The sequence below is a fragment of the Lacerta agilis genome, chromosome 9, assembly GCF_009819535.1.
Source record: "Lacerta agilis isolate rLacAgi1 chromosome 9, rLacAgi1.pri, whole genome shotgun sequence".
Taxonomy (NCBI): domain Eukaryota; kingdom Metazoa; phylum Chordata; class Lepidosauria; order Squamata; family Lacertidae; genus Lacerta; species Lacerta agilis.
Genome location: NC_046320.1, coordinates 16,624,125 through 16,650,722, shown reverse-complemented (window position 1 = coordinate 16,650,722; position 26,598 = coordinate 16,624,125). Strand labels below are relative to the sequence as shown.

The following is a 26,598-nucleotide window of genomic DNA, read 5'->3' as shown; positions in this document are numbered from 1 at the left end:
AGAACTGGCAAACTTCAAATATCAATTTGTGGTATTCCTATTTGGAATAAAGGAGGGAAGTCATTTGCTTAGGGCATTATTAAAATTGATCAGAAATACCTGCATTTGAAACAAGTTTCTGTTGTTGTTTCTAGTAGGAAATTGCTTTCCTTTCCATTCTGAAAGTTCAGTGTAACTTAAAGTTTCCAAACTCCTAACTTAACAGATGCAATTCCAATAAAAGATGATCAACTCACCTTCTCTTATTATCTGGAGCATGCTTCATAAAAACGTTCCAGCTTTGGTCTAATCTAACCTAATTCTCGTCTTTGTTCTTATAACTGTTCTCCCAAACAACTTATTCTTTGGGGTTTATTCTGCACCAGCTAAACTAAGAGTAGCAATGCATCCAGGCTTTTTCTTCTTCTTTCAGTTTAGGTAACTCACCAACATAAGTATGGAATTTGTGAAAGTTGTTTCTGATGAGACAGTTTGCATTCCGTGAATATTTCTGATGTGCTGGAAATAATTTCACTTTAAAAACAGGAACCCTTCTTTCAAGTGAGCCGCTTGCTGGGAGTTTAGTTAATTATACTGAGCTTATCATGTGGAGAAGAAAATGTTTAATGTCATTTGGAGATGTGCTTCACAGCTGTAGTGATTCAGAAGAGACTTGATCTTCTTGGCACCTGCTGTATCCATCAAGCCACCACAAGTTTGATGGCCTAACTGTTAAAAGGAAATAAAAAAGAGGATCAGATCTAATTTTTTTAGTGCACATGGAACAAAAATGAGTGTGACCTCAGGCTTGGGATTGAGATATTGGCTGCATAGTGCCCTCTATGTATTGGGGGCCTGGATCTTCCATCAAAGGGACTGAAAGATTGTACATCTCAGGCAAATGGAAGCTTTGACCACACATCCAAAGGAAGCATACTGCCAAGTCCCCATGGGTGCTGGCCATTTCCCCATCACCACCTCTCCTGATCTTTCATGCATTGAATATGAATTGAGATTCCAAAAAGGATTCTTCCTGCTCAATAAGATACCCTGATTGCACAGAGGTGACATGGTTAAGGTTGTTGGGGGCAGCATGTATTTCTGTGCAGTTTGAGCCCTCATAGGTTCTTCTGCACAACCAAAAAGGACTTGTGAATACATTAGTACATGAAATTACCCACTTCAGAGAAGTCATCCACATTGTGGGTCCACTGCCAAGTGCTGATTCTGGTCTTCACCATGCAGAAGATGTTACTGTGGACAATCAGTGTTTGAATGAGATCTAATGCTTCCAGGCAACTGGGTTTGTTTGTTTGTTTGTTTGCTTGCTTGCTTGCTTGTTTAAATCAGTACTGAGTGTTGCAGAGTCTGCATAATGTAATTGACATAAAATCTTAACTGGTAAACCACCCCCCGTCCCGTCCCCATTTGTATTTACTCCAGCCAACATTGCCAATTGGCAGAGGAAATAATGAGTTGTAGTCCATAAACACCTGGAGGCCATCTGGCCCCCTAAGCAATTTTGCTAGACTTACCACATTTGCTTTCCTTAAAATTCCTTGAATATTTCTCCTGAGCAGAAACCTCCAAATCTGTCTTGCAGTTTCACTTCAGATAAAACTCAGTAGCAACTCCAGTCCCAGGTCTCATTGATTTTGCCCACTGCCCAAGGAGTGTCTTCACAATTACTCCTAACAAGGGAACCAGAAGCTGTGGTGCCCTCAGGGCAAGACACTGGAACAGAAGTCCAGGACCTGGCCCAGTGGAATGAGCAGGAGGGCCACCAAACAAAGTAAAGCTGGCTTATTATGTTTTGAAGCAGTGCATATGTCCATCTGAAATGGAGACTGCCATAAGACCAGGGTGTGAAATTCCCTGACTGCAACCATTGGTGAAAGGTGGATGACCCCCCCCCCAACTTGACCAGCACCGTGCATTAAAGCTGCCTCTGTGTTACAGGCAGTGATGTGCAGACCCCTGCCCAACTGAGAAATTGGATAGTTTGCTCAAAACTCCCCCCCTTCAAAATTACTCTGATGTTTCTTCTAAGAGGAAACTTGCACATCAGCCTTGAAAATCCTCTATGGGCAAGATGCAGTGGCAGCTTGAGTCTGAGATTTGTGGGTTGTCATCTTCATCTCTTGGGTGAGAACACTGAACATTGCAACTATTTTAGCCTTGCTAGCAGGACATGGGGATATTAATTTTGTATAGGGAAGGGTTGTAATTACACTCCTATGGAGGAGGGTAATAATTCTTGAGTGTGACAAGCAAAAACTCTTGCAAGGAAGGCATTCTGTAAAAGCTATAGGAGGCTAGTCGATGTGATTTGCCTATGCATGAAACATCCCACGTTGTAGCACCAAGTATTCTGGATAATTTGTCTTGGTATTAAAAGGGAAGAATCATGGCTTGTCATTAAAAAGAGAAAAGGAAACCCTCGGTGGGATTTTCTAATTTGATGTTAAGACATTGTATTAACTAGCAGAGTTTTACTGAGATAGTGTGAAAATGCTTTGTTTCATAGAGCATCCCAAAAGCAGTTGTGTGCATAAAAGCATTTTATGGTGCCTAGGGGAGGACATCTACATTTACAATTACCTCCTATCTTCACATTCACAATGGCACTCCAACCGCCACTGTTGCAGGAGAAGGCAACTGAAAGCCAGGAAGATGGAAGTCATGGCATCTATGGACCTGTTCCAGTTAATATCTGGTTTGACAAGTGTGACAAGTCATAACCTCGATCTGGTGCTTCCTATGGGACTGGATGAGACTGATCTGAGGTGACGGCCATTCCTCTGAAGTCGTTCCCTTGTGAACAGGCTAACTAAAAATCTGGTCAAGTCTGCATCCACAGAGATAACCAACTTCATGGGGGTTACCTCCATCCTGTAGACCAATCTTGGGTCACCAGGGTGTCTAGTTTGGCCTGCAAGGCCATTTCCCCCAAACCACACTGGCCCACCCATCAGCTGCCATCACTGGCACAAGCAATGCTCGTGAAGAGGACAAAGGACCCAAACAATACAGGGGTCTTTCTCCTCTCCCCTGCCACCTGCCTTAAAGAGTATGGAGCATCTTCAAAGAGCACTTGTGCCAAGGGCTTTAAGGCAGTCTCTGTGCAGAGTCCTTGCAGAGGTTCAGACAGGAGTGTGTTAAAGTGCTTGGCAAAAGTGCTATTTGAAGCAGCCTCTTCTCCCTTTAAACATCGCCAAGTGGTGCTAAATGGAGGGGGCACTGCTTCAAAGAGTGCTTTTGCAAAAGCCTGTCAGGCAGCTCCCAACGCCCACCCTACATAAGATAATGTGGGGGCTATCTTAAAGCCCTTTGCCAACAGCAAAAGGTCTTTGAGGCTGTTGCTGGTTCTCAGGCACCTGACACCTAGCTGGCTATCTGATATTCCACACAAGGGATTTTGAGAGGTTCACAGGACCACCCACCTGTCAAATCCTCCTCCCCACCCCGCAGTGAGGCTGATCCTGATAAGGATCTGACCCATGGTGCCAAAAAGATTCCCTGCCCTTGGTTTATGAGGATGTTTTAGTCTTGAAAAAGATGCTTCTAGTGCAATAGGAATGACAAATAATTGTGTTAATACTTTCCATGCCTTAAATCACAGGAGTTGTTGCCCAATTAAATGTTTGATCAGACAAGAACATCAGCATACTGCCCTGGGTCTTGTGACTCATAAGCTCCTGTGAAGAAATTAAAAAAAAGGAATAAAATGTCATCTCAGCCATATGATTTGTTTATTGAAACCAGGAGGTCATGTTCAGCTGCCGCCTTTTAAAATTCATGGTCATTAACTTCATTTGGGCGCTCAGATTTACAGAGCTCGGATAACCCAACTTTGATGCTGAAGCTCACTTACACTGTGGATAGCAGCAAAAGACCATTGCTCTCTTATTTTGTGCTGTCCACTGCATAATCTGACAGGTGTTAATTACAATTTAAAACTCAGCTGATTGGTCTGCTCCATATTGAAAATAGAACAAAGATCTCCAATATTCATGTTTAAAGATGAACTTGCTGCCTGCTAGTGAAAGGACCTAGTCATTAGTCATTTTGTGCTTGGGGATTTATTAGTCATAGTGCTGTTTCTAATTAGTTGGAAATAATAATTAGGACAGTTCTCTCCCCCCCCCACCGCCGCCTAATACAACTTCCACTTGAGTATGAAATATGGTCTGTTTTTATCATAAGACTCTGGCTGGAACTAGATGTTGTCGCAAACACACAGCTGGTGACAAAAAGCACAACATCTCCATGCTTTGTTTCCCCCCTTTTCTCTCTTGTATTGCGTAGTTGGGAGAATCAATATGCAGTGTGATGTCATCAGACTGTGAGTTCTGCCAATGAAAGCGGGGTGAGAGAAATCACAGCCTGATTGCATCACATCCTGTGTTGAGTAGCCCTAGTCATACGGGGAACAGAGAAAAAGGAGACCTGGAGCAGTTATTTCCATTGCCTTGTGCAAAAGAATGAACTATAGCCTGTACTATGAGAGGAGGGGAGGGGATCAAGCGAGCTAATCCAAAACTTCCATCACCAAGGAGATTTCTTTGAGAGCCAGTGTGGTGTAGTGGTTAAGAGTGGTAGACTCGTAATCTGGGGAACCGGGTTCGCATCTCCGCTCCTCCACATGCAGCTGCTGGGTGACCTTGGGCTAGTCACACTTCTCTGAAGTCTCTCAGCCCCACTCACCTCACAGAGTGTTTGTTGTGGGGGAGGAAGGGAAAGGAGAATTTTAGCCGCTTTGAGACTCCTTAAGGGGAGTGAAAAGCAGGATATCAAATCCAAATTCTTCTTCTTCTTCTTCTTCTTCTTCTTCTTCTTCTTCTTCTTCTTCTTCTTCTTCTTCTTCTTCTTCGTTCCCTTGCCGCCTCCACTAACCAACCTTTTGGCCCCTGAAACTTGTTTACTGGCCCATCCTACACTCTGCACTGTATGATATGTTCATTCAACTCTGTGCTGTATAGGCATGGGGTAAATAACAAAATATAAGAGCATATTTCACACACACACACACACACACACACACGTAGTTGGCATCCATCTGTCTCAGGAGACAATGAGAAAATATTTTAAAGGGGAAGAAAACTAATTTTAAAACACTTTGAACAATTATAGGTAAACAATAGAGGGAATTAAAACGAGATAGGAAATCATCCTGCTCAACCTAGTTCAAACTGTTTCTCTACATAAGCTAATGCTTGGCAGCTAATCCATATCAGCTTTATTTTAATAAATTAATTCTACTCTCCCACCTCAAGCTTTCGGGCGGCCAGAAGAAAACTGCTTCTGTTTCACTTTCCCATAATTTATTTGGGTTTCCTCACCTCCTTTAGCCTTTAAATTTCATTCCCACCCTTAAGTATCAGGTTCTTGGACTGAACCTTTGGCCCTGCTGTGAGTTGTAGCCTCTGAGGAAAAGCAACCGTTCTACAGCCTAGAACAACCCCCCCCCCACCACCCCCAAATGACACAAGATTCCTTCACATCTTGTGCTTGTGACAGTGTCTCATTACAGGCTCAGACACTGCTGAACCAGTCTGTATCAAAGTCTTCTTATATAGGCGTTTTGCAATTTACTTGAGCTGTCTCCCTCAGCATGGAGTTAAGGCCACTTAAAAGTCCAACTTCTTGCTACCAAAAGTTAGTATACAATGGCTCATTAAGAAGGAGCATCACCGACAATGTAACCTGAGAGCAAACTGTAATAAAGATATCCCAGAGGGCAAATTGTGGCTAGGAGCGAAACCACTATAAACGTGTGTTTCTTTGGGGAGAATAATAAGCAGGAAACTTCTTTAATTTATGCCATGAATTTGTAAACATTTGACTACTTCAAGTACCTGTGGCAAGAGGTTTAAGAGAAAAAAAAAATATTGGTTCATACAGGCATAAAAATTCTCAAAATGAATACTTAACCAATTGCTCAAGCCCATATTTGGATAGTGGAATTACTACTACTTGGGTTGGTTACATGATACAGCTAATACTAGCATTTAACTCTAGTCTGGGCAGTGTGTGTGTGTGTGTGTGTGTGTGTGTGTGTGTGTGTGTGTGTGTGAAAAACTGAGGACCCTGACATGTGGAGTTATTTCCTAAAGCAGTTGGAGGATGAGACCATCACAGAGGTTTATTAGAATAACATTTAGATGAGGATTAGGGCATTAAGCCTTTCTAATAATTCTCCTCCTAACCTCGGTATACTGTAGTTTGCTTCACTGAACTCGGTTATCAATTATTCATTTGCTACTTTTTTCCATATCTGATTAGCATGCCTTGAATTATTCTAAGGAGAGGGGAAAGCATATTTGAAAACCTCTTTGTTCACAAACTCAGCATAATAGGACACTGTTGAAAGGAAACAAAGTCTCAAATATGAAGCACACAATTGGCTTCTAGAAAATGCTACCCATGGATAACATGCCCAGTTCATGTGACCAACTGAGCACAGTGAAGGGTGAGAGCAGGGTTCCAACCCGGACTTCCAGTACTGTAATTTGTCTGGCAAAGCAGTGTTCCCAGTCATGCTAACAGAGACCGCACACTGCTTGTATGCGCTTAGGCCTTTACAGGTGAGCCAATGAATGTGCGTAGGTAATGCTGTCGTTGTGATCCAACTTCCTTGTCTTCTGTGCATTCACTGTACAGTGGTACCCTGGTTCTCAAATGCCTTGGTACTCAAACACCTTGGTTTCCAAACGCCGAAAACACAGAAGTAAGTGTTCCGGCTTTTGAATGTTTTTTCGGAAGCCAAACGTCCGATGCGTCTGTCAGCTATTGTTTCCAGGGCACCTGCACCAATCAGAAGCTGCGCCTTGATTTTCAAACATTTTGGAAGTCAAACGTACTTCTGGAACGGATTAAGTTTGGGGCTTTTGTTTTTGCTATTTATTTTGCGTTTTTGTTTTTGAGGCTTTTTCAGTTAATTTGTTTTTGTGACTGTGTGGAATGACTATCATCAGTGCAGGTAAGGGAAAAAAATATTTTATTATTTATCTGTCATACTGTCATATTTATTTTATTTTCCCCTTCTATTTGCCAGGAGGTGATGGGACCAGTGGCCATGATCTTAGTTTTTTTGATGTTGAGCTTCAGACCATATTTTGCACTCTCCTCTTTCACCCTCATTAAAAGGTTCTTTAATTCCTCCTCACTTTCTGCCATCAAGGTTGCGTCTAAACTACGATCCCATTAAAAATACAGTGGGCAATAGCCGTGGCTATCTCTAGATAGATGTGAGGATCATGGGGTCTCAAAAACTGTGGTTGCTGGCTGTGAAACTCACTACATCTCTGCAGCAGCTTGCAGCAGGAGGCCTGATCCCTGCTGTGCTGCGCTGGCACAACTGTGAGTATCTAACGGATGGGAGAACAGGGGTCAGCCTGGCAGGGATCAGGTGACAAATAAGGTCCCATCTGGCCCTATGAAGCTGACTCCTCAGTCTGACTAATGTGTCGCAGGTGCAGACTAAACTGCTTTCACATAACAGTATATCCCTGATTACCAGCCTCTTCACTGTCTACCAAACCATTAGCTCGCTTTCAGGCCACCAGCACTGTCAGTATAGACTGAGGCTGTTTATCTTGGATTATCAGATGCTGGCCACAAACCACTGGGCATGTCTACTAGAGGTGTGCAGAAGATTCCTGCAAATCCAGGAAAACAAGCCAAGGTGGACTGCCTCAGCTTGATTTGGGGCTTCTACAAAGCAAGCACAAGTCAAAACAGAAACCCCTGTGAGGTTCGTGGCCATCTGCAACCCAGACACTTTTGTAAAAGGCTGCAGACAAGCATCTGTAAAACACAAATCTTGGTTCTTAAGCTTAACCATTAAGGCTTCCGCGTGGGGGAGTAGCAACTTTGCCAAACAGAAGCACCCATCTTTAGCATAAAGAAAACACCAGGATCAGAAGGTCAGAAGTACAGTGGTACCTCAGGTTATAAACACTTCAGGTTACAGACTCCGCTAACCCGGAAGTACCTGTAGTACCTCAGGTTAAGAACTTTACTTCAGGATGAGAACAGAAATCGTGTGGCGGCAGCGGGAGGCCCCATTAGCTAAAGTGGTACCTCAGGTTAAGAACAGTTTCAGGTTAAGAACAGACCTCCGGAACAAATTAAGTTCTTAATGAGAGCTACCACTGTAATTGACGGGTATTGTTTGCAATCAAAGGGAATGGTATTCCCAGCCATACTTCTGCAGTCCTTTAACTGGAGATGCCAGGGATTGAACCCAGGCTTGCTGTATATGTAGGAAGGGGGTACGTGAGGGGTGCGGTCCACCCTGGGTGTCATCCTTGAGGCGGGTGACAAAATGGCACACTGTGAGGGGGCCTGGCCTGCAGCGTGCCTGAGCCATGCGTCTCTCCTGGGAGTGACACGGTGGCTCAGGGCTCCGCACTGCCTGAAACAGCAGTGTGGGGCTTGCGTCCGCCAGGCGAACTCCGTGGGCAGCTCATCGCGCCACCCCCCTGGGCGGATCACTGCGCTGCGCTACTGAACTATGGCCACAACCCACAAAGCACTGCAGTGGCAGCACTGTCTGTGTATTGTCCCCTACAGGAAGGAGGGTGGGCCAGCTTGCTGATTGGCTCCTCCTGACACGACTCATTTCCCCCATCCCGCCCTTCACTTGCCAGAGCAGGAATTTACACGAAATGCCTGCATTTGGGGGTTTTCGGCCATTTAAAATAAAGTGTCTGTTTCTATTGGCGTTCGAAACGTTAAGCATAAATTGGCGCTCGCTGAAGCATCCTTGAGGCATAGACGTGTGCAGCAGACAATGAAGGCCTGTTTCTAAATGAATAGTTGGAGGATTAGCTCCCCGCAACCCCCGCCCCAGTAATGCAGAATGCTGATTTTGTGGCTATAGTGATGAGATTTACTAATATGCATTTGTCATTAATTCAATCATACTCATTATCTCGTTCGTTCAAAGGAACAGCAGAGAGACTCTCAAAAGCCTTGTGGGTGGTTCAAAATCCCCCTGGCGAACCTGCATCCAAGAGTGCCCTACTTTTTCTCAAGATGTGTCACAGGCACCCTTCTCGTTTAGACTCCACAGACTTTTATTATTATTATTATTAATTTGCAGTCTACACAGCAGTCATATTCTGAAGCTGAACTTTCCAGACAATGATTCTCTCTTATTCAATTACGAAGAGTTTTATGTGGGCAACTCACCATTCCCTGCATTCCAGAAATGGAACTGCTGACAGGTTCACGTTTTAAATGAGGGGTCTCACCATGGACAGCGAGAACAGACTTGGGCTGCAACCCTAACCACCTTTACCTGGCAGTAAATCCCACTGAATCCCATAGGAGTTACTTTGGAGCAGCTCTTTGAGCACCCATCCAACATATACTGCTTTACATTGCTTTGTGTAAATAAATGCTTACCATTCATCTCCATGGGGGTGGATAAATCACTAAGGAACAGGTGATGAGGGTTAGAAAAAGAAGAAAATGACCTGCTCACCGTCTCATTGATTACTGGGGATATTGCTATTGCAGAGGGTGGAGCAAGGGACATGATCAGGCATGCTTGTACCTTTGTGGGGGGTGAGTGGGGTCTGGAGAAGTCAGAAGTCTTTATTCCAGCCTTCTCTTTCTCAACAAATTAGCAGCAGCAGCACACACACACGATAACTATAACAATAATAAACATAAGGTGTACAAGTATGTAAAGCATCACATCCCCATCTCAGTATTCTGTGCAATCACTTTGCAATTTATATTTATACATGCCTACATGATTCTTGGTGCTATGTAGCATCACTCAGGTAGTTAGAAGCCAAGTTATTTTCACTTTCAAAAACATAACTGCAGCAACACATTTGGTCATTACACTGTCTACCTCCTATTATTTTTATTTTACTTAAAAAACAGCTTAATAGTTTAGAAAACTCTTTAAACATCTTGTTTTCCATTAGTTTGGTAGTGTTGCTTTGCCATGCAAAGTTATATTCACATCTACCTGCAGTTTCCTCCAACCCTCCTCTTTTGCCCATTTACAGAATGGGATATGATGGGATGGGAAATACTGTAGTAGGAAATGAGGAAGGAAAAATAGTGGGATATTGGGGATGGGAGAGGCTGGGATGAGGGATAATAACAGATTGGAAAGATGTGGTGCTAAATAGAAATTGCCTTCAACAATGCAGTTTGCTAATGCATCAAACAAAAAGAATAAACACAAAAACATTAAAGGTGTAGGGTTGACTTTACAGAATATTTCTACAGTATTGCCTTTCTTTGCATCCACTCTTCATATAATGTTCAGGTTAGTTTTCTAGCTCTCTGTTGGTCCTTTAAAAAGACATGGAAACTTTATTTATTTTGTGGAAGTGTAGTTCTACCCAAATAAAAACCATGGTATGAATAAAAACTGCGAGAGGCAGTGAAGGATAGGCGTGCCTGGCGTGCTCTGGTCCATGGGGTCACGAAGAGTCGGACACGACTGAACGACTGAACAACAACAACATGAATAAAAGACTACTCCCACAGTTAGTGAATGCATAATGCTATTCCTTTTGGAAAGTCAAACACTTTGATCCAGCCATCAGTTCAATGAATGAATGAATTAATTAATTAATCTTTATTTGCATCAGCCATCGGCCATAGCAATAAAACAACAATATGATATACAAAGAAATAAAAAGTCAATTATTAAAATGCATTTTAGGGTTTTGAATCAATAGTCAAATTGTGGGTTTTATTCTAACTTCCCCAGCTAAAAACCTTGCAACCTTTGTTGTCACCTGCTCATCTTGATCTGCCAAGAGAAACGACACTGTGGCAGTGGCTGGGTGATCCAGAATGGACAATAAAAGAGGGGTGATAACCTCATTCCTCAGGTCTTTATAAAGAGTGCAAGCCAGAAGGACATGCGCCACCAATTTGGTACTGCCATCTCCACAGGGATACACTGTACGTGTTTTTCGTGTGGAATCCGTTGGAATCGTCCCTCAAGTACAGCCGAGGGCAATACATTCAATCTTGCGAGAGTAAAAGTGCATCTATATTTTAGATGCCATCATGTCAAGATATGGGAACCTGCACAGAACTGCCTTAGAATAATAGAATTTTTGAACTCGAAGCGACTTCAAAGGTCACCTATTTATTTGTTTAATTTATTTATATGCTACTTTATACTTAAGACATTCTTTAAAGGATCCAACCCTCTACTCAATGAAGGATGTACAATGCAGGATGCAATTGCAGTACAGCGGCCCTGATCTCTTCTTGGGTCACTCATTTCGGTGGAGGAAGCAGATCCATGCAATCATTCTTTTGTGTACGGAGATCCATGCTATCAATTGGTAAAGGTTGTACCATTTTGTAACAGACTTACACACACAGAAAGAGATTTCTGGATTTGGCAGTACTCTGTTAAAACTAAGAAACAGCAATAATATATGTTTACAAAATATTAGGATTCCTCCCCCCACTCCTCAGAAATAACTGTGCTTAACTTAGGTTTATAATGGTTTTCTCTCCATTCTATATGTGCATTCTGCGCATTAATTAATGCTCACCATGGTCTGCCTGTCAAGATATGCTCATCACTGCTATGGTTTTACCACTTTCAGTTTGGGTGCACTTTGTTTGACTTCAAGCCTCCAGCAATTGCTTGAAAATTTATTGGAATGAGTAATGGAGATTGCAAACTTTAGCACTGGAGGAATATTTAAAGTCCACACTCATTTGATTCAAATAGAGAGAAAATTACTTCTAGGCATTCTTTGACCTTTGAGGGGATCATCTGAATGAATTTGCAGACACGCTCAAGCTGTTGCCAATTTCTCCCCCCCTTACGTGTATTTGGAAAACAGCAATTTATATACTTTATCCAACTGAAGGGTAAGTAATAAATGGACATGCAATTGTTTTTACTCTGCAGCTCCTTCCTTTTTTCCATCTTGATAAGAGTATGCAGATAATAATTCAACAGAATTATATTGAGTCTAGCAGTAATGTATTTGTGACCAACTAATTTACTTGCTAACTGTCCTCATTTGGGGACATAATAATAATGTCCAAGATTCAGAGATAAGCGTGTGCATGCCAAGAGGGGTGTTTGATTTGTTTTCATTGAACGCTAGACTAATCTCCACCACCACCCATATAGCAAACTACTTTTGAATGCCACCCCCCATTTGAAAAGTAGTTTACCATCTGGAGCAGGGGTCAGCAAACTTTTTTCAGCAGGGGGCCGGTCCACTGTCCCTCAGACCTTGTGGGGGGCCAGACTATATTTTGGAAAAAAATATGAACGCATTCCTATGCCCCACAAATAACCCAGAGATGCATTTTAAATAAAAGGACACATTCTACTCATGTAAAAACATGCTGATTCCAGGACTGTCCGCGGGCCGCATTTAGAAGGCGACTGGGCCGCATCCGGCCCCCGGGCCTTAGTTTGGGGACCCCTGATCTGGAGTAAGAGGACAACTGTTTAAGAAACACAAGTCCACAGCCCTGTTGGAAGTGTGGAACTACCGGTACCTGCCTGGGTCTTTGGACGCTCTTCTATGAATCCATTAAAATACTTTTTGGAAGTGAGAACTAGGCAAACTTGAACACGCAGCTAGTATAACTTTGTACTTTCCATATGGAAGCTTCTGGCTTGATAACGATTGTCATTGCCAGCGTGGAGAGCCATTCAGGTGATGATTTGGATCTCTGAGGGAAGAATGTGAGATAATCCTTCTAACATGATTGAATGTCCTGGAGCAATTTGAGCAAAGTGCTCAGCATGCCACAGCTTAAAATGGGATGCTGGAAGGCTGTGGGCTGCAGTGCAAGAAAAAGAACGTGGCCAAATGAAGGAAACGGGCAAAATTAAATGTAGGATTTCATTCCACGAACACAAGGGTATGCTGCCTATTATGGTACTTTGGTATAGGAAAACCTGGAATAACTTAATAACGAAATAGATTACTCAGCAGTCTGGAAAGAACAAATTTCATCCATTGATTTTTTTAAAAAATGTACATAAAAGCTACAATTACCTTCTGATTACCTTGCGACAATCAAAATGTGTTAATAGCATTATATATACATTATCTTCATTTTTTTAATAAAAAAAATCTGCCTTGTTTTAGTCTGTGTGATATCAAGTTTGTATTTAAAAGTGTAAAAAATCTGTAAGGTATAAATATTAAAAATTTGGGGATTTTTTTTAAAAAAGAAGGTTATGTCTCTGCATAGCAGGTGTTTGTTTGTTTTCCTCTTTCCTCCCCATCCCACTTCCCTTTTTGTATTGCATATATTAGAATAGAACACTATCTTAAATTGTAAACCACCTTGGATGAAATAGCAGAAGCATGGACTGTAAATGTACATACGATAATAGTAAGGATGTGCATTTGATTTAGATGAATCCAGAGCCCAAGCAGGGTACCTCAGAAAGAGTTGTGGCTTGTCTGGGGCAAAGTGGGATGAACAGAAGGTGGCCTGAGTTCAAGGAAAGATTTTATCATATATAGAATAATGCCAGGGTGGGATGATGGGGGAAGGGAGAACTCCATTGCGATTGACAGGCAAGTTTGTAATCCGGGTGAATTATGAATTACTATACCTGGAAACCAAATCCCTTTTGGCTCGTCTCATTCACAAATCAACTTTAAAGGGTATCTAGCACAAAAGCCCCCCGAGTCTCTTTAACTGCAGTTCAGTGGATTTCTTAGCTATGAGTGCCTCTGTCTTGCCTGAAGTTTTCAGACTCATTGCTCACAGAATGCTGGTGGAGATTAAAGGTAAAGGTAAAGGGACCCCTGACCGTTAGGTCCAGCCGCAGACGACTATGGGGTTGCGGCTCTCATCTCACTTTACCCCCAAACAGCAATGGCTGCCCTAGCAGAAAAATACTTCCGCTATCCATTGGAAATTTGGCATGGCCCATGTCCTCAGAAGGGGTGCCCTTGCCTACAAATTTCATTCAATTCTGCTTCAAAATAAAACAAATATTGTCAACATTTCCTTTAAAATAATAATTAAATTTTGAAACTACGCAACACAAAAACCCCTGAACATATTTGCCTATAATTTGGCAGGTTGCATCTACTCTTGAGGGACTAGCGCGCTTGGAAATTTTACTCACTTTTGTCAAAAGAAAATAGTTACAGATTTTTAATAAAATCCTTTTTTAAAAATTCTCAGGAGTTTTTAAGGTGAAGGAAAACATGCATGAGTAAAGCCCATATAAATTATATTGGGAGTTGTTGTTACAGACCTGTGGTACTATCCGCCTCTAGTTCTGCTAATGTCACTAAAACACACAGTGTTCAATTATATAACTTCACTGGGATCAAGTTGACTGATTTTTCAGGAAAATGAAGATAGTTGGGCTAGGAATGAAGAGTTAAATTTATTTTTGACCCCATTTTTTTGTTTCATTGTGACCCTAACTGCTGCTATTATAATGCTTTTGCATATTTATTGTTTGCAACACTGATTGTTGAATATTTCATTTCTCACACTGCTAAGTTCCATTATTTTCCCTCTCCCAACATTTCATTGAACTACCATTAGCATGGATAAAGCAGATGATGAAGATGACGAAGACCTAACTGTGAACAAAACATGGGTGCTTGCTCCAAAGATTCACGAAGGAGATGTCACTCATATACTGAACTCTTTACTCCAAGGCTATGATAATAAACTCCGACCAGATATTGGAGGTTAGTGGTTTTTAAATTTCAGTTTTAAAAGAATATATCTTGAATACATCTCGGCAACAGCTGTTTTTGTTCTTGACATATCTTGGCAGCATACTGGATCAGGCCTCTAATTCTGGGATAATTATCCCAAAGTGACTGTTTAATGTAATACGTGTAAGACCTGCTATTGGAACACTCATTATCCAAAATTTCAGTTATCCAAACAAAAATAATTATACCCAAACCTCGCTACAACAACTGAGGATTCAGATATCTGAACAGCTGGGATTTGCACACTTCCTTACTTGTTTGTGTTTTGCTGCTCAGCGGCAGCCATATTGGGCCGAAACCATGGAGGAAGAAGGAGAGCTTGGACAAATCAGTCTTTCCTTTGTTTGCCTTTTGCTGGTTGACTGCAGCAGTTTCTGGCAGAAACCAGGGCCAGGAGGGGGATCCAGCAAATCACAAATTAGAAATGTTCCCATAGGAAATAGTGGAAACCCTCAGCGCATTATGTGAACGCTTGCCTAATAAACCATTTCTTGGGAATGCATTGCGTTTGGAAAGTTGGACCTGTGTGTCTATTAAAAACAGAGCTTCAATATACTGATTTTATTGTTCAGTTATTCCTGGCTTATCTACCTCCCCCATAGTCCAGATAAAAAGACGAACAAATCACTAAACTCTTCCGTGCTGAAAGTTCCTCTTTTGATTGCACTTCTTTAATTGCTTAATTGATCATACAGGTAGTCACATTTCTATCCTATTTTGCACATAGGGAAAGCAACCTGAAGCCACAAATCTACCCTCAACCCCAATTGCAGCAATGAACTCTGCTTACATATGATACCTGAAAAATAATTAAAGTCTTCTTTCAAAACGAGGAGCCACCTTTCTTATGGCAGGAGATGGGCTCGAATGACACCTGTTGCTCATTAGCTATTGAGGTTACATTGCTACCCACCCCATTTTGTTAGATTTGGGGTGGGTTGTGAAATGTGTATTACAGTTTTTAAAGTTTACCTGTATGACCCAGGTGGCTCCCGGGGCAGAGAGAAATTCACAATTAAATGAATTATTGCTCAGGCAGACAAGGACAGGAGAGTGGGCCGGATGAGAGTAGGGTGAAGATATTTTCTTTGAAGTTAAGTTTGAAAAAAACTCTGCAACATAACAATTAAGTTCTGAGTCACTGTTCTTTCATATAAGTGATTGATTTTGTGCCCGGTGTAGTGTATTGATCAAGAGTCTAGCTGAAGAGATATTAATAAACCTGAGTTGTGCTTTGGTCGGGATACAATTACGAGGGTTGAAGAAGCTAATGGATTTTCTAAGCCTATCTTTGCTAAGAACATATTGAGAGGAAAGAATTGGTTTTATGTTTTCAATGTATTAATTTGGAGGCTGCATAATTAGTGGTGCATTTGATTGGTTTTACCCATTTGTTACGTTTATGCATTAATCATAATTTGAAGTATCAATGCTTGACATCCGCTTCCTGTGCCCCAGCTTTAAAAAGCTTTAAAAAAACCCTATCTTTCCCCCCAATGTTTTAATATGATCCATGTTAATAAACAATATCTTATGTCAACTAAGGTTGCAATCCCACAGTACTTACCTAGGAATAGGACCCATTCAATTCAGTGAGACTTCTGTGTACATTGAGTCTGAACATAAATAGAGGAGCAAAGTTTTAGATGAGGTGTTCCACCAAAGCATGATGCTTATATTAAGAACATTTTTAAATCGATAAATTACAAGTGTTTGGCCTGATCTATCCCCTCCCAAGTGTGCAGAGCAGCAGGCAAGCAACTTTGTGTTTTCAGAAGGAGATGCTGATTGACATTGAATAGAGGATCCTCTTCCTTTCTCTTCTTCCTCTGCCAACCTTCTGCAGGGCTGAAGCTGATATGCCAGCAAAAGCTCTGCATAGCTAGCTACATTATATAGCAGGGAACCCTTCCATGCGCCACATATGGGCATTCAACAGTTGTCTCCTCTATGTGCTCCTCTAACGTTCCATGTTGGAGTACATAGGGAGCTCCCTTATACTATCAGACTATTGGTCCATGTAGCCTTTTACACCCTTGTGCAAATTAATTCAAACAAGCAATGTAGTTTATTGTACAAAACTCACATATACATGTACAAAACTTACATATATGTACATTAATAACAGATATGACCTCCGCTATTTTTAAGCAGCATTTAAACATGGTTTGGCATAGAGTCTACTAGCTTCGAACAGTCACTGTTGATTTTCGGATCCCTGTATCACACTTGAATCAGCTCCTGAATGAGCTTCTCCATAGTCGTGCAATCTACAGCACAGAGGCGACATTTGCATATAGCCCACAAATTCTCAATGGGATTTACGTCTGGGGAATTCCCTGGCCAATCAAGTACCTGTATTTGCTGCTCTGTCATGAATTTCTTCACCACTTTCGATGTGTGACAGGGGGCTAGGTCCTGGTGCAATATCCCAGTACCGTCAGGATACCTCTTTTCCAGCTCTGGAATAACTCTCTTTCGTAGATCCTCAGTATATTGTGGCGAGAGCATCATTCCTTCTATTGGCTGCAGGCTTCCAACACCATAATAATCAACTGACTTTTCGTGTTTGTTTTGAGTACAGGATTACGAGTCAGATAGAAAACATGCTTAATTTGCACAAGGGTGTATTGTCTATTCTGAGTGACACCTGTTTCTCAGGGTCCTGGGTGCATCATCATTTACCTGTTCCATTGTAACCTGGAGTTATGGGGTACTGAACCCGGGACCTTGGGCTTGCAGAGCTTGAGCTCCCATAGAATAGACTGGTGTGGGCCTGGAGAGTACTGGGCAACTGGATGCCAGCGTGAGGTGTGGAAGGGTACCCCATTGTTAAAAATGGCCAGGCATGTTGCAGTGTGCCCAGCATAGTAGCATAGCATCTGAAGGCCAAACCAGGCTGTGTACAATGCCCATGAAGCTGTGTGTCCACAGGAAAGGATACATTAAGAAGACTAATGGCATGGTCTTCTATTGATTCACAAAAAATATTGCATTACTAGACAACAAAGGAAGCACTGCATTTCACATGGAATTATGCTTACTGTTTTGTTTAGTGAGAACAACAGTAATTGAAACTGATGTCTATGTTAACAGCATTGGTCCGGTCGATCCAATTAATATGGTAAGTTTATGGTTATAATAGAACTTCCAAGGTAAGATTATTTTCTGATATCCATCTGCTTTCCAATGCCTCTCACATTATCAAGAGATAAGGTAACCTTGTGCTTTTGAAAAGCGACTTATTTTGACTGAGATAGCTGAGACATCAAATATTCTGTAAGAAGCTATTTTGTTATCAAGGAAAATCTAGCTGAATTAAGAGTCATAGAAGACAAAGGCAACATTTGAAATAGAACTACACTAACCTTATTCAGATGACTCCCTTTTACTTCATATCCTCCTGGCAATGTGGAAATGACTGCTTGGCAGATCAAAACTAAATTAGGCTAAAATGGAATGTGATCTAAGTATATTTAAATACCAACAAATGCTGTTCAGGTACTTGTGCTGTTAAAATCTGCAAGGTAGGAAAACTGCATGCTGCTGAAGCTCTAGTAAGGTAGCTTTTGACTTCCAATTTGGGACTGAGGCAGTTTTGGTTGTAGGGGGGTGATCAACATTCTGATCATACTCTTTGAATTAAAGAATAATATTCTGACACTGGGAGCTTCCTGTACTCAGGCAGAGTCTCCCATTTGTTTTAGAACCCTGATTTTCTAGGATTCTAAAATATGCAAAAGAGCACCCTCTAATTTGTGGAGGGTGATCAGAAGGGTCACTGTGACCCCACTTTACCTGTTTGTTTAACACTAATATAGAATGTGTAAAAGAGGGCTTTCATCTTCGTGAATTCTGATACGGACTGTCCGCATATTCACGACTTCTGGACTAAAACGCTGATTCAAATGTTGCTATCAATCAGATTTTTCACTTCTCTGAATGTTGTAGTGCAGTTGTTGTTGTTATTGTTATAAAAAAATCAAAATGTATTTTAAAATGTGTATTTTGAGATATAATACTTTCAGATATGTTCTTTAGATGTGAATTTTCATGAATTTTTTTTTAATTGAAGATTAATGCAAAAATGGAACACACTTATAAGTGAAGTCATCAAATGGTGGCATTTGTCCATCCCTGGTAATGATCTCCTCTAAGCACAGCTCTGGACAGCTCTGTGTTCTCTCTCTCTCTCTCTCTCTCTCTCTCTCTCTCTCTCTCTCTCTCTCTCTCTCTCTCTCCCTCTCCCTCTCCCTCCCTCCCTCCCTCTCTCTCTGTGTACCTTTTCAGAGCTGCTGATCTTGTAGCTACACTGACTCCCATGGACATAGGAAGAAAGCCTATGAATCATGCATAATGCCTTTGACACCCCTAAATAATTATTTAAGAGACCCTCTCAGGTAAAACCCTCAATACTGAATAGCAACCATAGCTCAGAAAGCTACAAACCACCCTGAGAGGAGCTATTCAGACTGAAAGATAGTTTAGAAATTTTAAAATAAAGAAAGAAAAGTAAGTGTCCCGGTTGGGCGGGGTGGGGTGGGGGGGAAGAATCCCTGTCACAAACTGGATTGATTTTTGTCAAGGTGTTAAGCGACTGCCTATTTCTCTTAGCTTCAGCAATCTATATGCAGCAAACTTTTATGAGTATTTGTTGAGTTTGTTTCCATGTTTTTGGCTGCACAGTCGTTCAGCAAGGTGATTGTGTTAGTATTCAGGGATTGATGCCAAACACCACAGTTCACAGCTTACATTTTCAAAACATTCAAAATAGATGATAATTTCCAGGTAAGAGTTTTGTTTGTTAAAATATTTTGATAACTTTGCATAACACTTAGCTGTAAGTGGGAATAGTTAGTGCTAAAAGATTAATTACTTCAACAAATTACCAACAAATTACCATAAGACATTGAAATAATTTTTAGATTCATTTCTGGATTTTTGCCAACTTGTGCAATTGGCTTGTTTTAAAAAGCTACCCCAAATATTTACCTCAAAGCCTTCCGAGCTCCCTTTCACACTGTTTTTCCAGGTCAGTTATGGTCACAATTTTGTTCTGCATTCATCATTACTCAATATATTTTCTCCCTTGAATCATTTGTTTTATGCTGTTGTTTCTCATTGTTGTTTTTTCCACAGTATAATATTGTATCATTATTCAGATGTATCTCATTTTCAGGATTTAAAGGGGAAATGTTGTGGAAGACAGAGTCCAGGGAAGAGGACCAATTTGATGGGTGGTAGAGTGACTACTAGATGCCTTAAAAAAAAAGTATTTCTTTATCAGCACTCATGATACTTATCCCAGGGTGGCTTACAGTGCAGTTGAAAACAAAACAATAAGATGCACAATAAACCAATTAGAGTGCTCAGAGGAAAGTCATAAATGAGGAGGCCGAGGCCAGAGAACACATACAGTTCAGCTGGCCCCTCCCACCCTGCCCCGCCGGGCGGGCCCCGAACGGGGGCATGCCGCCTTTTCCCCCTTCCAGTGGCTATTTTTCGGTGGGGGGTGGGCCAGCGAGGAGGGGGTGTCACGCTGGCATGACACCCCCTCCTCGCTGGCCCACCCCCGCTGAAAAAACGCGCTGGGAGGGGGGAAAGGAAGCAGAGCAGGCGCATCGAAGAGCACCACTACCACCCCCTGCCGAAAAAAGCCGCGGAAAGGGGGAAATTCCCCCTTTCTGCATCCATGTGCGTCGTGACATCACGATGACGTCACGATGCACGCGCCGTGCCCCTCCCCCAGGGTGGTGCCTCTGTGCTGCCGCCGCCCCCAGCAGCGCAGAGGCTTGCTATGCCACTGACAATGGGTCATGGGAATTAATGGGAAATTAATTGGCAGCCGGGTTGACGTTATATGCTCAAACCATCTTGCTCCAGTGAGCAACCTGGAGGCTGAATTCAGAGGCAGCCCTATGTATAACCCAGAGGTTACCAGAGCATAGATGACAGAAGTCCCATTGAATTCAATGAAACTTATTTCCAGGTAAGGGTGTACAGGATTGCACCCTGTAGCAAATTCCTGTGCAGAATTATGTACTCTAAGAAAGTTTACCACAAATCCCTCAACATTTTTAGTTTGTCATAAATGTGTGAGTCTTTAGGCAACCAGCACCTTTATATTTTACCAAAAGCCAAAGGTGCAGTATCTAGGGAAGAGTTAGCCCTCCAGATATTATGAATTGCAATTCCCAGCAGCCCCAGCCAAGATGGCCAATTGTCAGGGATAATAGGAGTTGCAGTCTAACAACAAGCTGAAGGGCGCGACAGTGTTGGCTACCCCTGTCCTAAAGAAGCATGGAGTGGGGGGGGGGGGTCATGCTTTTAGTTCTCCCCTGATGTCACTTCTTTGTATTTCAACAATCATGTCATATGTGTGGTTGTCTCTAAAGAAAGCCCAAAGCAAGTCTTCCTACTTAAGAGTGAATGCTCCATACGATCCGGACACCTGACGAGGACTGGTGGGAGTCACAGCCCAAAATATTTGGAGGATACCAGATTTGAGGAAGGCTCGTCTACACAATCATGTACTACTTGTGAATAGGGCTTTAGCGTTGTATCTTTTTCATTAAAACAACAACAACCCCAGTACCTTGCAAAACTGATGTTTTCGTGAACTCTATTAATAAAATGACAGGGCAGTACAGCATCTTTATCCCGTAGGTGACTGAGGTGCCAGTGAAGGTCATTGTAATCTATGTCTAATGAGGTCTGCCCGTGATAATCACAACATGAGATACTTGTAGGTCTTGGTGTCTTATCACTTTCTAAATTAGACACCTCTTCATAGAAATACCCTTAATTTAAACTTGGTATAAAATCGTGCTTCATTGGTAGCATCTATCTTGAACTGCTTGTTAGCTGCTTCAGGGTGCTCACTCCAGAACTGAAATTCCGGTGGCTTTGGCATGGGATCTTCAATGGGGACCCCCCTCTCCTTAACCTGGGATCTTTTTCATGCTCCCGCTGTCCTCTTTGAGGGCTCCAGTCTTAGTGAGAGTGGCAGTGCCTGATGTTGCTATTTTGTTGTCCCTAGAGCAAGTAAAGTCTAGACCAGGCATGGCCAAACTTGGCCCTCCAGTTGTTTTGGGACTACAACTCCCATCATCCCTAGCCAACAGGACCAGTGGTCAAGGATGATGGGAGTTGTAGTCCCAAACATCTGGAGGGCTGAGTTTAGCCATGCCTGGTCTAGGGACAGGAAATTTTTTTGGTCTTTTTGCAGTGGCTCATCCCGACCTGCTGTTCTAAAACTTGCTTCTGGATCGAACCGCAAGTCCCATTCCAGTCAGGCACTTCTTTGGGTTTTACTATTATTTTTCGCTGTGCAAAAAGTGTGCACAAAAATACCTATTTTATGTAAAAGCTGTGTGAAGAAATGCTTATGGATAGCTGCATTGGAAAGTGTATATTTTATGTAAAAACTTTGGGTTTTACATAAAACGTTGATCACAAAATTCATACAGTGGCACACAACAAGACAGAATGGAATGGAACGGAACAGATTTATGGCTGAGTGCCAGCAAGAGTGAAAGGAAACAGTATTAGCTGCTAAGCCCATCCCTAGTAAAGACTTCAACAAGTCTAAGTGACTGTGTTCTGTGTGGATCAAGGAGGTGGGCTTCAGACACAATAAATTCTAGTGCTGTCACTCAACAGAGTTTGTTTACTTGATGTTTACAGCACAGCCTGCCTCCTAACTGATGCTTATGTGCTCAAGTTTGGAGATGCAAGAATGGAAAAATAATGACGAAAACAGTCAGTCCATCCCAGCATGTGTGGCTTGTTTGCTTTACATAATGTCCTTCATTATGCTGCAAGGCAGTGGGAGAGAAATGTTTGTGTGTGTGAAGATTTCAAGAGTTGCAATGTGTGCCTATGTATTGTACATAGATACACCTACAACAAGTTTGTCCAATCCACTTCTAAGGCCATTGAAAAACCTGTCACATCTTAGCCCTCTTCAGGCATTTCAGTGAGGGCCATGTAAGCACTTGAGGCAGTGAGGAAGAGTATGCTAGCTCCATCTCCTCCTTCTCTATCCCCATCTCCTTCCAACTTGTGGAAGGTGAAGGCTCATGGATACTTATTGTTTTAGGACCCTGGAAAACTGACTGGCCAGCTGGTTATTACAGACAAGGGCTGCATCCGGCCTCCCACCACAGACACTTTGTAAGCCCTCCAGGGCAACAGCAAAATCTGCAACCTGCTTCTGCTCCCCCCCCCCCAGGCACGATGGATGGCCACCTTACCCTGACAGGCATCAACATCCACCTGTTACCACAGTCCCTCACCCTGAATGTAGGCTTGCTCCATCTGTCTGATGAAGTGGCTCGGCAGGCAAGGAGCTGTATGCATGTGGCAATAGAAACGGCTTAGGCACACACCTCCAGGACCTACCCCCCCAACCTCTGTTGTTGGTGGCGGTGGCGGTGACCAGCTCCCCTTCCACCCTGCTGTGCATCAGGCAAGTTCAAAGGTGACAACAAAGAGTCGGGTGAGGCAGTCAATGATGGCTCTGCTTAACTTGGGTCTGTAAGAGGGGATGGAAATCTGCTCCCATATCCTATGTTCTGCCATAGTGAAATGGGTGGGTGGGGGGGAATTGGTGCATAGTGGGTTATTTATTTGAAAAGTTCCCCTTGAAGTCAGAAAGTATGAAATGTCTTGCACTAAGTCTGGGTCTGTTCTAAAGTTTTGTCAACGACCAGCGTGTTGTTGTGGACGGAAGGGGCATAGCTTGTGTCCTAAGTGTGATTCTCCACTGTGCTGCTCCAAATTCTATCCTCCTCAGCTTGGTCCCAATTTAGCATTTCTGCTTGCCTATCTGTGCCAGCAGAACTGCTCCGCAACGTGTTCCAGCAGCATATCTGAGGTCCCGCACCATTGTATCCATCATATCAGCGACATATCACGCACCTCAACCTGCAGACCTACAGTGTAGGATCGTGCCCTAAAATATTAAAAAAGAACGTATTTTGTTTCTGTGTAGCTGCTGCTGCTGCTTCCTTCTCACAGAAGCAAACTACTGTTCCAGAGCAATATAAAAATAAACACAACAGCATTTGTTATATAAATGTGCATAACTGCCTGCTCGACACATTTGACACGACTCACAATAATAAAACATTAAAACGATACAGCTTGTATTTTCTACCTAGCAAGTTCAGGACATATTCCAGGTTCAGCTGAACCAGAAAGTAGGTGCATTCGCTGTATGTGGAGGATTCCTAAAGATGAAATAAAGTCCAGTCTCCTACCTGCCCACCCACCTAGGGCTATATTAAGGTCCAAGCACTGAAGGACCATGGCAGGTTCAAGTGTACCTCTCATATTCCCTTCCAGCAATATTCCAGATGTTGATGAGTAACTTGCATGATGCAGATACGCAGAAGACTGGATGGGTATATGGGAGATGCTCGCAGCTGTTCCATTCTTGGTGTGGCCAGGTGTGCATGGTGGGGTGAAGAGGAATGGGGAAAACAAGGATCAGTTCAGCCCCAGGGGAATCTGTGCAGGGAAGATGAACCCACTGACCCACATACTGCATGGCTGCCGTGGTGCATTTGGTATCACTTCCCCAGGAACTCAAAATGCTTTTTATTTGTATTGTATAAAGGGTATGGTGGCATTTATCGGAGTAAACATCATAAGATGATACAATGTTTGCTTATTCTGGGCAGCACAGCAATTTATTCAGATGAATACCTTACCTTTGTCATGAGATTAAAATTAATAGAAACTCAATTACTGACCAGTAGAAGCTCTGCAAGATGAAGTGGCCAATTTGTAAAGTCTAATGCTCCATTAAGGAATAAAGAAAGATATTGGGAGGAAATGCATGCCTTGGTCAAGAGGAGTAATTTCCCCCCTACTGATAAGCATGGCAGTCTTTTTAATGTGATGGATCTGAATGCTGTTGGGAGAAGAATAACTAGAATGAGGTTGTCTGGATGTCTTATTACAGTTTATGTGGGAGATGAAAAACAGTGTCTGGATATGAAATCAAAAGAGAATGTTATATGGGTAAGAATGTCTGCCCAAAGTCTGATGAACTAGTACCCACACCTGTAATTATGGTATGGCACATAGAGCATTGGTGCAGATGTTTGGGTCGGATGTTAGATGGTTGCTGCCAAACTGCAGGGAAAGAGGGGTAAACTAGAAAACGTGAACACTCTCTGCCCATTTATGTTCTAGCAGCTTTGTAAACCTCTACTGCATGGAATGATGGCTCTTGCAGGTGCACATAGTATGTTCCAACCCATTTCATCTGATGAACCAATTTCTCATCGGTGTCACTTTCATATGTCATTTGCTCACATCTTTCTCATTCCTCTTCTGCTTTAGAATACATATTTAAAGAAATGCATTTGCTCCCATGAAATATACTCAGAGTCGAGTAGTGATTTCATGCTCTTTATTTCAGCTCATAGGAACAGTGATTGATTTCTCCCCCAAAACCTCAGGCTTCATATACATTATTTACACAAGGGTCCCGTGTGATTGGCTGACTCTGCTTCCCTCCTGGAGTCTGATTGGTCTGCTCCTGCAGGCCAATCAGGTTGTTGCATTCTAGAATCCTACCGACCTGATAGGCTGATGAACTTCCTCCTGGGGCCTGATTGGTCTGCTCCTGCAGGCCAATCAGGTTGTTGCATTCTAGGATCCTAGCTACCTATTGTTCTAGGATCCAAGCTCAGTACATAACATCCCAAAACACACATTTTGCACATTGTTAAATGCATTTTTGATATACTTTGCATTTGAACATTCAGGAAGTGGAAAAGCCAATGAACAGCTAAGCAGAGGCCGATTTAGGGCAGCACAATTAGTTCTATGCAGGGCATAGCGACTTTGATGTAGTGAATTGAGAAGAGTGGAAGGCAAGAGGATAGGGCACCAAATTTTGGCTTTGCACAGGGCTAAGTTCTCATCCAGGCAGGAGGTGCAGATCAGGTTGTTTCATATCAGAATTTGTTAAGGTCAAATTAACCAGCACCCCTACTACAATGGAGTGATCTTCTTCGTCAGCTCTTGAAGTTTGTGCCACATCACCCAAGCCTTGTAGGACATGGGAGTAATAATAATAATAATAATAATTTATTATTTGTACCCCGCCCATCTGACTGGGTCTCCCCAGCCACTCTGGGAGGCTTCCACCAAACATTAAAATACATTTAAAATATCACAGTTTAAAAACTTCCCTAACCAGGGCTGCCTTCAGGTGTTTTCTGAATGTCAGGTAGTTGTTTATTCCCTTGACTTCTGATGGGAGGGCGTTCCACAGGGCGGGCGCCACTACCGAGAAGGCCCTCTGCCTGGTTCCCTGTAGTTTTGCTTCTCGCAGTGAGGGAACCGACAGAAGGCCCTCGGCGCTGGATCTCAGTGTCTGGGCTGATTGATGGGGGTGGAGACGCTCCTTCAGGTATACAGGACCGAGGCCATTTAGGGCTTTAAAGGTCAGCACCAACACTTTGAATTGTGCTCGGAAACGTACTGGGAGCCAATGTAGATCTCTCAGGACCAGTGTTATGTGGTCCCGGTGGCCACTCCCAGTCACCAGTCTAGCTGCCGCTGTCGCGGGCCCTTCGCCCTGTACAGCCCACCCCCGGACGTTTTACGGTCTATGAGTGCTGCACCAACGACAAACAGTCCCCAGCTGCAGCCCTTCAGACTACTAGCTGGATCTTGCTTACTTCATTCACCACAGACGAGGATATTGTGAACTAAAAAGATGTTTATTGCGTACAAAGCTTGTGGTTGCTGATAAAATAAAGGTTGTTCAATAAGCTTATAACAGTTGTCCTATACCGGCCTAATACCTCTAAATGTTACCGGCCTAATACCTCTAATAGTTAACTAAATATCAATAACAACGCGTTTC

At 42.6% G+C, this 26,598-nt stretch overlaps 1 protein-coding gene and 1 long non-coding RNA gene across 2 annotated transcripts in view; one reads left to right on the top strand and one right to left on the bottom strand.

The window, feature by feature from the left end:
- The window catches only part of GABRG1 (gamma-aminobutyric acid type A receptor subunit gamma1), a 58,233-nt gene that overhangs the window by 11,519 nt on the left and 20,116 nt on the right, over positions 1–26,598 (top strand). The window contains exons 2-3 of the mRNA XM_033160511.1: positions 14,530–14,678; positions 17,765–17,832. Of these exons, the coding sequence (XP_033016402.1) occupies positions 14,530–14,678; positions 17,765–17,832 (217 nt within the window). The remainder of the gene's footprint in view (positions 1–14,529; positions 14,679–17,764; positions 17,833–26,598) is intronic.
- On the bottom strand, positions 583–3,675 carry LOC117053041. The gene is made up of 2 exons (XR_004427345.1): positions 3,581–3,675; positions 583–704 (listed from the first exon to the last, which is right to left on the bottom strand). It is a non-coding gene; the product is annotated as an uncharacterized LOC117053041 (long non-coding RNA).